This window comes from Hemiscyllium ocellatum, chromosome 15 (genome assembly GCF_020745735.1).
Source record: "Hemiscyllium ocellatum isolate sHemOce1 chromosome 15, sHemOce1.pat.X.cur, whole genome shotgun sequence".
Lineage (NCBI taxonomy): Eukaryota > Metazoa > Chordata > Chondrichthyes > Orectolobiformes > Hemiscylliidae > Hemiscyllium > Hemiscyllium ocellatum.
This window is the reverse complement of record NC_083415.1, coordinates 16,600,454-16,617,888: the sequence shown is the minus strand read 5'-3', so window position 1 is coordinate 16,617,888 and position 17,435 is coordinate 16,600,454. Positions and strand designations below refer to the sequence as shown.

The window sequence follows — 17,435 nt, the reverse complement described above, 5'->3', positions numbered from 1 at the left end:
AAGGTGAGATTTAACACTTGTCACCAATGTACTATCTTGAATCTCTGAATTAGTAGTCCAATGACATTACTATTATGCCGCAATCTCCTGAGGTGTGTATTACTTGAATGGACTGACTATTTGAAAAGTTAATTGCAATTATATGATCAACCCTAAATTCAAGACTGATTGGATTTGGAAAAAAAGCAGCTTACAATGCAAATAATATCATCTGCAATCACTTCCCGAACAAGGGTCTGACTGGAAATGTGCACCACATGGATGATCCTCATCATACCCAAATGATCACTGGAGAATATTCAAGGTGAAACCTAATAAGAAGATTGAGCTGCTCACGTTTGTGGAAGTGTGTCTATACATAAGGGGAAGGACAGAAACTTTTTTTGAATTACAGATTTCATCAGAATACTGCCTTTTCATTCCTGAGATCTGAGTTATATATTATTCCATCTAACAAGTAAAATAAATTTTATTGGATGCCACTAATGAATGAGTCCTAGTTTCCAATAGCCTGACATTTAAATTCGCTACATTGCTCTCATGTTCACATCTCTGTCCTCAGCCGACTGCGCTATTCCAGTGAGGCTCACCGTAATTTTCATTTTTCAATAAAGCACTTACAGTATTTGGCACTCAATAATTAATTTAACAGTTTCAGACTGTAAGCTCTTGTCCCCATTTTGTTTTTTTTTCTTGGCTTGTTTTCTTATGATAGCAGCACCTGCAATCTTTTGAGTCTTGGTTTTGTTTTCCGCTGCATTTACATTCTCTTTGGCCCTGGAGCACTAGCCATTCAGTCATTCAATCTTCCCTGTCTTCCACCCTGTCAGACACCTTCCTTTTGCCCACGTCCCTCCTGACCTTTGCTAAAAATCTACTACACCTCGAACATTTTTCCAGTTCTGATGAAAGCTCATAGAGCTGAAAAACATTAACTCTGTGTCTCTCTCTACACGGGTGCTACCTAACCTGCTGGGTCTTTGTCCAGTACTTTTTGTTTCTATCCAAGATAGAGTTGTGCTGTTTGCCTGCTCACTTCTTCAGTCCCATCTTCTTTTCTCTCCTCATCCTCAGCAGCTCATGGCAGGGTTGATTCTTAGTGTTGCTAAGGTTGTGAACCATGCACAGGTCTTCTGTGATGAATATGTTCAGCCTGACCCAGAGAGCAGAGGTCCTGCTTAGCAGCTCTACTTTGTGAAATTTTGTATGGCACCATAGCTTTTCTTTTGTGTTTTGCATGCAACCTTCTTGTATATGGTTAAAAATCACACAACACCAGGTTATAGTCCAACAGGTTTAATTGCAAGCACACTAGCTTTCAGAACGACGCTCCTTCATCAGGTGATTGTGATGAAGGAGCGTCGCTCCGAAAGCTAGTGTGCTTCCAATTAAACCTGTTGGACTATAACCTGGTGTTGTGTGATTTCTAACTTTGTACACCCCAGTCCAACACCAGCATCTCCATTTCTTGTATATGCGTTACCATCCTGTGTCAGTGCCCACATGGTTAGCACATAGCCTGTGCCACCCAGTAACTATTCGATTCCCTTCACATGTTAGAAATGGATAAATAACAGTTTGAGCTTCTACAAATTCAGCTAACAGCCAGCAGAAATCAATCAGTAACTAAGCTGAAAGAAGTCGACGCTTTCCATAAATAGTGCCAGTTGGTGGTGGATTGAGGCTTTCTGCTGAGTGTGTATTCAGCTGTGTGAGGTTAAGGAAGGGCATTAGCTGGAATGTTAAATTCCAAAATGGCAGTGCTGGGATCAGTTACTCATTGGTTATCATGACAGGCTGTCTACTGTGCCCAGTGCATGCTCCCTGCACCTATAATAATCTTACCCAAGATAGCACCTACATTGTACTGTGGATACAATTTTGGAACCAAAACAGCTCTACTGGTGCTGAGAAATCATGGCTACACAACTGGATTTAAGGGTGTGACTTTTCATGAATAAAAGATTTTGCATGGCACAGCTTGCCTGTAGTCCTTTTCATGCAGGTTCTAACATTTCAATAATGTTGGCAAGATATTTACCTATTTTCATATTTCAAGATACTACTGTTCAAAAGTGACTGGAATGGATGGCACGCACAGTTTTGAATTCTATTTATTCCAGCACAACATCACGGGATAATCCTGAATAATAATTAACTTGTTCCTGTGCTGCAGAAAAACTGCAGTTCAAATTAACCCTGGATTACCAGAATGTCACACAACACTGGGCAGAAAATCATAACATTTTAATATTTCCTTCAGTGTTTGAACCCAATCCTTCTGCAGAAGATGCATTATCATTTCACCAGCTTTATGTTCTTGTTTAAACTCCTAATGGAAACTTAAGAATGACTCCACAGTTCTCAAAGGCAGTGAAGATAAATATTGTCCATTCCCATCTCCACCATCCGAGTTGATTGGTTCATATAGATACTTCTCCATGAAACCTCTGTTGTCCAAGGATAATAAGCATATTAGTCTTAATTTAACCCATTAATCCCATTTGTGACCAACTATTTAGGGTGGCACGGTGACTCAGTGGTCAGCACTGCTGTCTCACAGCCCCAGGGACCTAGTTCAATTTCAGCCTGATGCGACTGTGTCGAGTTTGTACATTCTCCTTGTGTCTGCGTAGGTTTCCTTCAGGTGCTCTGGTTTCCTCCCACAGTGTACAATTGTGCAGCTTACAGTCATAGATATGCACAGGACAGAAATAGACCCTTTGGTCCAACTCATCCATGCTGACCAGATATCCTAAATTAATCAGTACTTGGCCCATATCCCTCCAAACTCTTCCTATTTATGTACCCATTCAGATGCCTTTTACATGTTGTAACTGTACCAGCTCCACCACTTGCTCTGGCAGCTCATTCTATACACGCACCACTCTCTGCGTGAAAAAGTTGCCCCTTAGGTCCCTTTTAAATTTTTCCCATCTCACCCTAAATCTATGCCCTCTAGTTCTGGACTCCCACAGCCCAGGGAAAAGACCTTGTCTATTTACCCAATCCATGCCCCTCATGATTTTATAAATCTCTATAAGGTCACATCAGCCTCTGACACTCCAGGGAAAACAGCCCCAGCCTATTCAGCCTCTCCCTATAGTTCAAACCTTTCAACCCTGGTAATATCCTTTTAATATTTTCTGAACAATTTCAAGATCTACAACATCCTTCCTATAGGAGGGAGACCAGAAATGCACACAGGATTCCAAAAGTGGCCTAACCAATGTCCTGCACAACTGCAACATGACTTCCCAACCCTAAACCCAATGCCCCATAGTGTCCAGCGATGTGTAGGTTAGGTGGATTAGCTATGGGAAATGCAGAGTTACAGGGATGAGGTAAGTCTGGGTGGGATATTCTTCGGAGAGTCGATATGGACTTATTGAGCTAAATGAACTGTTTCCATGCTGTTGGGATTCTATTTGCTTTGCTTTTTTTTTCTAAACCTAGCTATGAATTGTGCTGGGAACCCATCACACAATTCCTATGTATGGAAGCAAGCCAGTTGACCTATTGGGTCCGCACTAACACTCTGAACAACATCCCATCCAGACCCACACCATGCCCTATCCCTACAACCATGCATTTCCCACAGCTAATCCACCCAGCCTGTACATCCCTGGCCACTATGGGCAATTTAGTTTGGCCAATCCCATCGAACAAAGCACATCTTTTGACTGTGGGGGGAAACCAGAGCACTGGGAGGAAACCCATGCAGTCATGGGAAAATGTGCAATCGCCACATAAACAGTCACCCGAGGGTGGAATCAAACCTGGGTCCCTGGTGCTGTGAGGCAGCAGTGCTAACCAGTGAGCCACCGATCTGCCCCAATATGAATAATGATACAGTATAATGAATGATGAATGGAAATAAAGCTAGTCCATTGATCCTGTCTCATTTTGGTAATTCTTTTCTCTTATTTCAACATGTGAAAAAAAACCACAGCAGAGATCGAAACTAGAAATAGCCTATTAGCCAAACTTGCTCAATCTACATGGGCCAATGCTATCGCAACATGCCAGAGCTCAGTACAAGTACACTATCCCGAAATCCAAAACCCTCCGAAATCCTACAATGTTTTCATGAAGTTTCTTTCTCCATAACAAGGTTGATTGATGTGCAAACAGTTTACCCAACTCCACACCCACTCGACGCACATCACTCAGATGTGACGTGGCAGTGTGGCCTAGCAGTGGCAGGCGTCAATTCTGCCTCAGCTCTTGTATTAGTTACAGGTGCATCTGCTGTTCGGTAAGTTTTTTTTAATTTCACCAAGAAACTGTCACTTATTCCATAATCCGAAAAATTCCGAATTCCAAAGACCAGCTGGCTCCGAGGGTTTCGGATAAAGGACTGTGTACCTGTACTGGTCCTATTAGGTGCCACACCAGATTACTGTGCACCATGTAACAAAGGACACACACACACATACACACACACACACACACACACACACACACACACACACACACATTGACACTCAGTTAAATGTAATATTGTGCATGATATCTGGAATCCTTTGCTGGATGCTCCTTGTACTCACAATTATCAACCTCCAACCCTGACCATCTTTGAAATTAAGTTGAAACCGTTTGCACTAATGTTTCACGTACCAATTCTAACTCAATTCAGCTGCTGTCTGCCTTTATTCACACTCCCTTATATGGAGCAAAGTTGAAAATTATGCAACATCAGGTTAAAGTCCAACAGGTTTATTTGGAAGCACTAGCTTTTGGAGCGCTGCTCTTTCATCAGGTGTTTGTGCCAGGTGAAGGAGCAGCGCTCCAAAAGATAATGCTCCCAAATAAACCTGTTGGGCTATAACCTGGTGTTGTGCGATTTTTAACTTGGTACATTCCAGTCCAACATCGGTATCTCCAAATCATATGAAGCAACCTTCCCAAGCAAGATCTACCAGTGGACATCCTTTGGATTGTTACAGCACAGTGTAAACTCCTCTGCTAATTTAAACCCGACACCCAGAGAAGCTCACCTCGGAATGTAATCTGTTAAATTTCGAGAGGCAAAGAACTATCCCAGAAGTCACCAATTAAAGTAAAAATTAACAATTTTATTCTTTAAGTCCAACAGAAAATACTAAAATCAACAACTACTTAGAACTACTTTCTCTTAAACCTATCTTTTACTTCTCACTCTACAATACTGGTCTGATAAATTCCCTCGTAAAATTATAGCAAAATCAATTTCAAACACAGGTATAGTCTTCAGATGGCAACCTTTCTCTGTAGATTCCTCAAGGTTGACTTTGGTCTTCTGCTGCACAACTGTTTTATAGACAGGTATCTTTCAGACAGCTATTCAGCTCACAATCTGTTTGTCGGCACCCATTGTTGTTCTCTCCCTAATTATTCAAAATGTCCAATTTTACATCCCAAAACATCAGATCATTTCATTGGTTTGATGTCATCCCAAACAGTGAAATTCAAATTTGATTGGTCTGGGACATAATTTAGCCTGACTGGCAAAATTTGCATTTGTTTTTGTTCCATGGCAACATAACACCAGCTATTCATATCAACCAAATGTTACATTTTAAAATCTTTTAGTACACTATGAGCTTCTCTAAGTCCTTGCCAGCTTCCTCTCTCTCTTAAAGGTACAGTATGCACCTACACTTTCATAATAGTATAACAGACACAAGTCCCAAACTGTTCAAATCCTGGTAGAGAGCTATCAAACTGTTATGACACAGTCACTAGCAAGTTCCTTGTAACAAACCCCATCAAATGCACGACAGGTTTTGAATTACCACAGTGACACTGGTTCCTGCAAAATAGGTTCTGGATTGGCCAGGAGCCCAGTACAGCCAATCCCTGCAGCACTTGAGCCTCTGTACAACTCCTCCTGCACTTGAGGAGAGGAACAACCAATGTTGCACGTTGCCCAAGAGTGTCCCCTCTAATAAAGACAAAGTATATATAGTCAGCAAATGAATAGACTATCATTTGGTTTTGGAAATTTTCATTCACCAAACAAATAAATTATTTTGTAAGTTTTACACACTATCACCCTCATCTCAGCAACTCTCTATCCACATAGAGTCATGCAATATCTTGAAACAGGTGAAAAAAAGGGAAAAAAACAAACCTATTGACTATTTAGGTAAAAATAACTGCACTATTTACCAAATTTCTACCACGCCTCCTAAACTCCATCCACTCTGACTTCACTTTATTAGTTTTGCATCTGTGCTTATGCTTATAGCCCAAGTTAAATATTCTGCTAAATCCACAATATTTAGATGCTATCACAAACAATATGTCATTAAGTTCTCTAATAGCAAAAAAAATTGCTCATATCATATCATTTAGTTGCTGCAGCTACTCTTAGAGAACAACAGGCCTAACCTGTAAATACCATTGTGATGCACAGCATACATGAATCAATGCAGGTATAAGCCATTCTCTATTAGCAAATTTCAACTTCCTTTGAGGTCACTTTGAATTAAAATGATAAATGGTTCATTGTTCAACTTTTAATGATCATTTGGTATCTTACATTCTGTTGGACCATAGAGTCATGCAGCACAGAAACAGACCAACTTGTCCATGCCAACCAGATATCCCAACCTAATCTAGTCCCATTTGCCGGCACTTGGCCCATATCCCTGCAAACTCTTCCCATTCATACACCCATCCAGATGCCCTTTAAACGTTGCAATTATACCAGCCTCCACCACTTCTTCTGGAAGCTCATTCTGACATGCAACGCCCTCTGATTGAAAGAGTTGCCCCTTAGGTCACTTTTCTATTTATCTTATCCATGACTCTCATGAATTTATAAACCTCTATGAGGTCACCCTTCAGCCTCCGCGCTCCAGGAAAAACAGTCCCAGCCTATTCAGCCTCTCCCTATAGCTCAAATCCTCCAACCCTGGCAACATCTTTGTAAATCATTTCTGATGCCTTTCATGTTTCACATCTTTCCGATAGGAAGGAGACCAGAATTTCACGTAATATTCCAAAAATGATCTAACCAATGTCATGTACAGCCACAACATGACCTCCCAACTCCTGTACTCAATACTCTGACCAATAAAAGAAAGTATACCAAATGCCTTATCCTATCTACCTGTTCGACTTTCAAGGAGCTATGAACCTGCGCCCCGAGGTCTCTTTGTTCAGCAACACTCCTAGGGTCTTACCATTAAGTCCTGCTAAAGATTTGCTTTCCCAAAATGCAGCACCTCCCATTTATCTAAATTAAACTCCATCTGCCACTTCTTAGCCCATCGGACCATCTGATCAAGATCCCATTGTAATCTGAGGTAACCTTCTTCACTGTCCACTACATTTCCAATTTTGGTATCATCTGCAAACTTACCAACCATACCTCCTATGTACATATTCAAATCATTTATGTAAATGATGAAAAGTAGTGGACCCAGCACCGATCCTTGTGGCACTCCACCGGTCACAGGCCTCTAGTCTAAAAAACAACCCTCCACCACCACCTTCAAGCCTGTTCTGTATCCAAATGGCTAGTTCTCTCTATATTCCATGAGATTGAACTTTGCTAACCAGTCTTCCATGGGAACCTTGTCGAACACCATATTGAAGTCTATATAGATCACATCAACCACTCTGCCCACATTAATCCTCTTTGTTACTTTTCAAAAAACTCAATCACGTTCATGAGACATGATTTCCCACATACAAAACCATGTTGATTAACCCTAACCAGTCCTTGCCTTTCCAAATACATGTACATCCTGTTCCTCAGGATTCCCTCCAACAACTTGTTCACCACTGACATCAGGCTCACTGGTCTACAGTTCCCTGGCTTGTCCTTACCACCTTAGCCAGCCTCCAGTCTTCCGGCACCTCATCTGTGACTATCAACTTTAAACCATTTTTGATGTTTTCTTCAGTCCACTGCCGATACAATCTGATTCAACACACAAAATAAACTGAGAAAAGCGCTCCTCATAATTCTTATTGTGCTGCTGTCCTCAAACAATCAGAAATTGAAATAATCCATCACAAGGATGTAATCCTCCCTGTGCACTTCAATTGGTCTGTTGCTGCCTTTAGCTAGGGAATGGGTGGAATATCACTTGAATGTAGAGGTTCCTCCCTGCTGTTGCGGCTGGTACATTTGGTCTACCTCAGATGCAGTTATAAGTTGTTGAATATCCTGACTGTTCCATGTCTTGTACACTGAGTCATGGTAACCATCTTGTGTGTTCAATCACCTTGTGTTCCTTGAGTAACATGGGCACGATGGGCTAAATCTTACATTTTTTGATAAGTATCAGTTTCATCATGTTTTTTGGACTGTTTCACTCCACGAGGCCTAGCAAGTTGTCTAATTGCATCGTACCAAATGTACCTCATTAACTACCTACTCATCCACTCTAACTACCAATATTGCTAACCCTGCATCACCTCTGGGTGGCCTACTCACTCACTCAGGACACCACCCACTTGACCAGCAATAACAGAGCGTGAGAGTACATTTGCAGGGTGCATAAAACAGACTGTAAGAGCTTTTATAAATATGCTAATAGAAAAAAGTGAAAGACAAATGGAGGCACTTACATTCTGATAATGAAGATCAAGAAATGGTAGACCGATTAAATGACTATTTTAGTCTATTTTCACAGAAGAGGAAATAAATACCGTTCCGTAAATGTAAGGAAAATAAAGGCCTATTTGGATGAAGGAATCGTATAAACAAAATGACGAAAAAGATCATGAGGGGCATGGATAGGATAAATAGACAAAGTCTCTTTGCTGGGGTGGGGGAGTCCAGAACTAGAGGGCATAGGGTGAGAGGGGAAAGATATAAAAAAGACTTAAGGGGCAACTTTTTCATGCAGAGAGTGGTACGTGTAAGGAATGAGTTGCAGAGAAAGTGGTGGAGGCTAGTATGATTGCAACATTTAAAAGGCATCTGGATGAGTATATGAATAAGAAGGGTTTGGAGCGATATGGGCCGGGTGCTGGCAGGTGGGACTAGATGGGGTTGGGATATCTGGTTGGCATGGATGAGTTGGACTGAAGGGTCTGTTTCTGTGCTGTACATCTCTATGACTCTATGAGTCTATAATAGGCACTGATAATCTGCATGCTAGGATACAAAAGGAGATAGCAGTATAAGTAGTGAATGCATTGGCTCTTATCTCCCAAAATTCTTCGCATTCTGAAACAGATCTGACAGATTGGAGGGTGAGAAATGTCACACATGCAGAATGGTGTGGAGACTTCAGTGTTGTATTCGGGGCATGTGCAGAGCAAAGCGTGCAAAACAATCACTGCTGGACTCGAGCTGTTGTGAACAGAGGTAAGCATTCTCAGAAATACTGTTCCCTAATTCTTCAGCAATGTTACAGCCAGATCACACTGCCAAAACACATTTTATACGAGAACTACCTGTATTAACATCTCTGAACAGGTGCATTAGAAAATATCTGCAAGCAGTTAGGAAGGCAAATGGTATATTGGCCTTCAATGAGAGTGCACAGGAGCAAAAAATCTCACTGCATCCACACCAGGGCTTTGGTCAGACAAAACCTGAGATATTGTATGCAGTTTTTGTTTCTTTATTCAAGAAAGATACACTTGTCATAGAGGGAGTGCAGCGAAGGTTCATCAGACCAGACACTGGCATATGAGGAGAGATTAGGTAGACTGGGTTGGTATTCAGTTGGGTTTACAGGAATGAGAGGGACTGTCATTAACACATTCTGGCAGGGCTAGACAAAACAGGTGCATGGTATGGAGTCATGCTCTCCTCACCTAGATGTCTAGAACATGAGGTCACGGCCTCAGGATATGCAGCAAATAATTTCAAACTGAGATGAAAAGAAATTTATTCACTTAAAGGGTGGTGAACTTATGGAATTCTCTTATCACAGGCTGATCCAAGGAATATGCTGAAGAAATAAATAAATTGCTTGGTAGACACTAAAGTTATCAAGGGGCATGGAGACAGATTATGTGCTTTTACCTTAACCTTCTGGTTCACTTTAGAATTCTTTCTTTAATTGTACTACATCTCTTTGTTTGATGAGTTTTTGTTATGTTGATGGCGCTAAATATGGCTTCAGCAATTAAATCCTTGTTCTAGGCTTTCTTCTAAGACTGAATTCAGCTGGCATTCTACTGTTAATAGTATCAAGTTTGTAATAAACCACCAGTTTCTTCCAGTTCAAAGCTAGCATTTGTTTAACAAGAGCATGCTAATAATTTGTATAATGTGTTTTGCTGCTCTATTCTAAGCAGTATAATACATGGGACTTCAATATGTCTTATCCATTCAACTCGTGAAATTTGAAAACTTTTCTGAACAAAATTGAGATTCACTGTCTGGAGTGATTTCCTCTAGGAACCCATAAGAAACCGAGAAGCTACACAGAATCTTGAATAGTTTGCTAGTTGTTGTTCAATTCGTTGGAAACATCTCAGCCCATTTCAAATGTCTATTATAATAAATAGCGGGTAGCTTTCACATTCCCCAAAATCCTTAATCAGTCTTGACCACCAAAGATAGCTTCTCGCCAGATGTTTGTCAAACCATTCTTAAATGATCATGAAGGTCACACATTAACTGTGATCAGTTCCTTTCTGGAATTGCAATGCTGGCTGCCCACATAACACAACTTTTATCAAACACAAACGCATTCTTATGGGTAGAAAGTTATCTGATCACTTATTGGTACTGGCCACCTATTTGTGTTTTAGTTACGCAACATTGATTATACAGAATCTCTTTAAGTTCTTCTATCGATATCTTCATTGTAACTGATAAGTAACCAGAAAACCTCCCTGTTAGGTTCTACATGAAGATGAGGTAGTAACCTAGACTTTGACACACTATTTAATTCGAGTTCATGTGAACCTGATGAAGGGGCAGTACTCCGAAAGCTTGTGGTTTCAAATAAACCTGTTGGACTATAACTTGGTTTTGTGTGTTTTCTGCAATTGTACAAGGTCACGGTGAGACCACACCTGGACTAGTGTGTGCAGTTTTGGTCTCCTTCTCTGAGGAAAGATGTTCTGGCTATAGAGGGAGTGCAACGTAAGTTTACCAGACTGATTCCTGAAACAGCAGGACTGAAGTACAAAGAGAGACTGGATTGTTTATGACAAGATTCACTGGAGTTTAGAAGAATGAGGTGGGGTCACATAGAAACCAATGAAGTTCTAACAGACTAGACAAGCTAGATGTAGGATGTTCCCGTAGACCAGGAGTTCCAGAACCAGGCGTCACATTCTAAGGATATAAGATAAGCCATTTAGGACTGAGACAATGAAACATTTCTTCATCCAGAGAGTAGGGAGCCTGTGAAATTCTGAGGAATTCTACAAACAAAATGGTGTGTTATACAGAATAATATGGATCAGCAGTACAAATTACGCTACAAAATCTGATTTTTTTGTACAGACTGCTGCATAAAGGTATCATAATAGTTCCTATTAATTCAAACCTGAATAATGAGTTTTCCCAATCCTTTGTGTGATTTTTGCTTTGGAAAGATACACAGATAAATGCATTATAATTCATCACACTTACACAAGCCTCTTGTTGCACATTCTCCAGAATACGTTTTGCTGGAATCAAGAAATCCAGTAGGCAGCAGAGCCCATCCCCCTTGTACGCAGTGTCAATGACCCTGAAGATTTGACTGAGCACTGTGGGAGCAGTGGTGTCAAAGGGAGGGTACAGGGCAGAGAGGATGCGTTGGATACAGGTGTCCAGCGATTGTGAATTCTGAGTAAAGAAGAAATACACGTCAGCAACGTCTTCCAGAGTGACACAATATTACAACCAGTCGATTTCACAAACTAGTTATGAATTTTATAAAAATACAGAGGTACAACAGAGAATCTCCATTAATGGAACATATTCCAATGAGCCTTGCGCAAAAAAAAAGTTTATAATGAACATGGTTATAATTTCAACAAGTAATTTCAATTACAATAAATTGAACAATTTATATTAATTTAGAACCTTGAGCATGAGATAAATGTCCCAAGTTTTAAAATAAAGAAATCAAGTCACAGGATGGGATCTAGGTTCTGGATCCAAATGCTAACAGTATGGGTTCAATTCCCAACCTGGCTAAATGTACCATAATGGATTTTCCTTTTCAGCCTCTCCCCTTGCCTAAGGTGTGGTGAAACTACTACAGGTTATCTCTCTCGAATGACACTGGTCCTCTGGGAATATGGCTACTTTACCCTTTATTTAATGTTGGTCAACAAGCGAATGGTGACAGACGAATGGAGTGAGAGTTAAGACAAGAGTAACAGAGAACTTGAAGTTTACAGAGTGTCGAACTTGAAATATAAGGTGAAATTGTTTGGAATTAGTGAGTCTAGAGGTGACAAAGGCATGGGTGAGAGTTTCAGGTGTAGATGTGATGTGATAGGGCAAAGCCAGGTGACAATAACAAGGTGAAAATAGGTGGTGTTACTGATGAAACAATTATGGTTGGGGGCTCATCCCAGGGTCAAATCTAGCACCCAGCTTGTAAACAGCTGACTTATGCTCATGCTGGTGCCAGGGAGAGGGATAGAGTCAGCTGTTGAGGAATGGAGTTTGCAGCAGACAGAAAAAAATGGCTTCAGTCTTCATATGGAGCACATTTTTACTTATACAGGACTGGAAGTTGAATATGAGTTTGATAATTTAGCAACAATGGTGGTGGTGAGACAGACTCAAACATCAACAATGCTCAGGTGAAAACAAAGTGAATAGAGTCTTGTGTCCACCACATGGCAATTTGGTAGAATTAGACACTTAAACAGATCAGAGGGTAATGGGTGGGAACCTGATGAAGTCTGTAATGGGAGAGCTCCGGAGGTGGCCAAATGAGGCCCTTATGTGGATAATTAACTGGCCAGTTAAGAATCTCATCCCACTACTGCTGCAGTGGGCAGGTAGCTTGCCAGGCAGTGAATACAGCCACAAATGCTGCAATATTTGCTTGTGGATTCCCAAAGTCTCTCCATTGTTCAAAAGTATTCAGTTACTGATCGAGGGGCCTGGTATTAGGAAAGCCTTTTGGGGTTGGGGGTGCTGCTGAGAGTCACCCCCGAGCCCTGCTGCCTACCTGCTCTCCTCTGTGAGGACAACCATCACACCATCACTGGTCTGTGCATGATCGGTAACTGTGTGTAACCATTCAACAAGCAACGAAATAGATGGCAAAGTGCAGGTAATTTTAGGAAGGCAATAAAACCCAACAGATATTGTCACCTTATATTAGCTGTTGCGACACGCACGTAACTTATGTTGATACGTCCCATTCAAATTTATGACACAATATAGAAAAACAGTTCAGCAAACACTTTGACAAAGACAATGCTTCCACACAGAAAGTACAACAAGGCAATCACGTTAATAATATTTGCTGCATTTTAAATTTGAGAGCAGCTTGCATGTTTAAAACTTTACCAACCTTCTTGAGGATTAACATTCAAAGTGTATTGTTAATTCAGGATTTTTTAAAACATACTTTTAACTCTTTAATTCCTCTATTAAATTAATATAATACATGTATAACAAGAAGCCCTTTGTACTCTGGTGCAAGGGATGGATCTCTTCTAATCGCAAGTGGAAATCCTACATTATCCACATTGGCAACATTGCTTCCAAGGAACTTGGCACTCACTTATAGGCTAATACCATGGATTTGCACTCAGGCTGTTACTTTCATTGCTACTTGGGGATTACACTTGCAGGCATTGTCAGTGGAAGTTGAGATGCTAACTGTGGTGATTGATCCCATGGGGAGTCACACTGAAGCAGTGTTGACAAGAGATAAGGCGTTAGCATTGTAGCCCGAGTATCTGAATTGTGCATTTTCCGAGCACAACTTCCTGTTGCAGCTGCAGAAATGGCGAAATCATCAAATGATTCCTTGATCTTCTAACATCACCCACAAAGCTTATAATAATACTTGAGATTCCTCTCTATTGGCTTGTAAGGGTCCAAGTCACCTTCTCGCACCAACTTCCTGTTGTCTACACTTTCACTGTTTAGTGGTAAGATGTTCATTATCCTGTCACTTGTACTAACTCATTCCTTATAGAACTCATTGGTCAGAATCCTCAAACTGGATCATTCTCTTCATTGAAGTCTCCTTCTCCCAAAAGCCTTCATGAAGTTAAAATACAAAATTGGTGTTAGGATATCATTGGATTGACTTTAGTACAACTTACTGAAGCAGGTTACGTAGTGAGAATGACCTAAGAATTGGACAAGAGGTCAGGAACTGATAGCTGGTGGAAAAGCAGTGAAGGAACAAACAGCAATGCAGCAGGAAGCCAATTAAGGTTTTGAGGAAAGCTATTTTGAGTAATTTGCATTCTGATGAACAAGATTAAATGTACCTTCGGCAATTAAGCGAGAAGTGAGTGGGAATCACAAACTATCAAATTCTTGACAAATAAAAATTGAAATTGGGAGGTGGAAGGCTGCTTTTTACAGGAGAATGGGAAGAGTTTGCAAAGTTGTAATCTGAGGGTCACAAGTCACAGAAGGAGGACCTGAGTGAATAGAGTGGGGGCACAGAAGTTTATTTATTTATTCTTTCATGGGATGTAAGCATTTGTCACCAATCCTTACTTAATTTCCCTTGAACTGAGTGCCATGCTAGGTCATTTCAGAGTTCAGTTAACATTCAACCACGTAGTTATGGATCAAGAGTTATAGCGTGGACAGATTAAGGCATAATGTGGAGGAGATGGTGTTGGACTGGGGTGAACAAAGTTAAAAATCACAGCTACCAGATGAAGGAGCAGTGCTCTGAAAGCTAGTGCTTCCAAATAAACCTGTTGGACTATAACCTGGTGTTGTGTGATTTTCAACTTTGTCCAGGTTAAGTAAGAATAGTGGATTTTTTTCTAAAGTATCGCTGAAGAAAAGACACATTTTCATCTTATACTCATCAGGACATTTCACAAGAATAGTAAATCAATTGCCATTTCTCGATCAGAGAGTCGACTTGCCAACTAATCAGCACGCACCTCTCATGTAGTATAGATATTAGCTTTCTCCTTGTATTTATAATTCTTGCTTTGACAACGCATGCCTTTTCCCAGCAATACTCACATTCTGTATTGTTAACTGACTAATGCTTTGACTAATGGTCATTAACACACTAGTTAGTTTTTTTATGCGAAAAGCAATGATAATTCCTTGGCACCATTACTAAGATTAGCTTTCAACCTCAGATTTAAACATTGAATTTAAATTCTATCAGGTGCGTGGTGAGATTTGAATTCTTGTCCCAGAGCGCTAACAGGTTTTCTGGATTATTAATCTCGCAACATGAAAACCCCACCACCATCCAACCAATACTGAGAGCCTTAACTCTAACTAGCAGTGACTTCAAGCACAGTTCCTTATTGATAACACAGAATGTATAAAATGAACAAAAGTACTGAGAGCAAAAATCTTATGGATTCTGGTTGCTGAGCATTCAGAGGATATTGTGCTTGTTGCCATGAAAAGACAGATATTTAATGGACATTAAAGCCTAATAGCATGCCAAAGACTCTCTGAAAAGAGGCTGCAGATGGCAAAACTGGTTGTACAGTCCAATCATAGAAACCCCACAGAGTGGTAGCAGGCCATTCAGCCCATTGAATCTACACCAACCCTCCGAAGAGCATTCTACGCAGACCAATCCCCCAATCCCACCCCTGTAATCCTGCATTTCCCATGGCTAATTCACCTGACCTGCACATCTTTGGATTGTAGGAGGAAACATGAGCCACTGGAGGAAGCCCATACAGACACGGGAGAATGTGCAAACTCAACACAGAACATCACACGAGGGTGGAATCAAAAGAGAGTCCCTCATGCTGAGGCAGCAGTGCTAACCACTGAGCCCAGCGCTATTCAAAAACGTTTTGGCTCAGCCTTCATATCTCGTACAAAACAGCATCTATTTTACCCTTGCTGGTGACATTTTTTTGCAATCACTTACTAAGAACAGCTGTGATCTTCAATTAGTGGTCTTTGTTTCTTTTGAAATTGTGTGATCATTCAAACAGATTTTCTGAAATAGGGGCATTACACAATGGAGAAAGATATATTTAGGGGCAAAGCCCTGGAAGGTCTTTTGTAAGGAGGTCAGGCATGGAAGGGAAGTCAATTAAAGGCCTGATGCATGATTACCGTAGAAATATTTAATGGGCTAAACAGGTCTTTTATGATGGACCATAAAATGCATCATTGACTGTACCAAGACCAGCTAAATAAGAATTATCTCAACACATATGCCCCCTCACTCCCCACCATTTAGAGCATCAATAATATTTATTGTCCAGTCAAACCAAAATAGTTAATACAGACCAACCAAAAGCAAAGGGAGCCTTTGTGAATAAATCATAATGGGATGCTATTATCCTGCAGTAGCATCAAGTGACCATGAGGGCACCATACAGTCTCTTTACATGGGAATGAGGACGACTGACAGGACTCCAGAACAGAGGAAATAGCTCTCCTCTCTCTGCTGCAGATCCACCTGTCAAAGACCTGGGAAACATTATTTTAGTCAGAACCAAGAGCAGATCCAAGAGAAGATCAGGCCTTGCCTACCCACATTGTTGTGCAACTCTCTCCATCTCAGATTCTGAATGCGTCAAAGCAGGTCACCTGTATGAACAGTGTTGTTTTGCAACCATCCACCTCAGCTACACGGCAAGTCAGCATGTGTCTGGACAGGAGACAAGGGAGTGGGTATTATGCAGGAGCAGCCTGGACAATAAGCCCCACTGTGTATTGTGAAATAGAACAGAAGGAATTTTCCTAAGATGGTTTAATTAGTGAGCTGTAGAGTGTGGTTGAAGATTGAAGGACTGGCAGAGATGGGAGGTGGTGGGAGAAACCAGGCAAGATTTGGACATGTTCTTCTTGCGTTGCCAAGAACTTATAGTACCTAATTGTGTGCATAAGAAACACAGGTATGTTGGATTTGGAAGGTTTCTTTTCATGAAGAATGTCCAATGAAGGTTATATAGGCATGCTGAAGCATGTCACTTCAGTTCTTAGTGCCCAGGTTCACTAATCTCACTTACTGTAAAATTTAACCTTTTGGAGTTGCATATTGGTTACTAGATCTGTTGAAATCAAATGTGCATCTAATAGGTTAAATTATTTTTAATTTTTCAATTACAGACATAGATGAGCTGGTCAGATAGGATGTACATTGGCAAATGGAATTTATAGATCCTTGAAGGTAGCAGAACACATGGTTAAGGCAGCAAGTGGGATACATGAATTTATTAGCAGAGGCATAGAATACAAGTGCAAGGATTTTACTGAGCTCTATATAACAACAGTTAGGTCACAGCTGAAGTAGTGTGAGCAGTTGATGTCACCACACTTTGGAAAGCTGGGATTGCGCCAATGAGGGTGCAGAATAGACCCACCAAGATTTAGAATTTTT

General features: G+C 40.8%; 1 protein-coding gene across 3 annotated transcripts in view; it reads right to left on the bottom strand.

Annotated features, from left to right (window-relative positions):
* LOC132822896 (pleckstrin homology domain-containing family G member 4B-like) overlaps positions 1-17,435 on the bottom strand; it is a 180,499-nt gene that overhangs the window by 103,261 nt on the left and 59,803 nt on the right. For all 3 annotated transcript variants that reach the window (XM_060836289.1, XM_060836290.1, XM_060836291.1), the window contains exon 2: positions 11,546-11,743. In XM_060836289.1, coding sequence (XP_060692272.1) covers positions 11,546-11,743 — 198 coding nt within the window. The remainder of the gene's footprint in view (positions 1-11,545; positions 11,744-17,435) is intronic.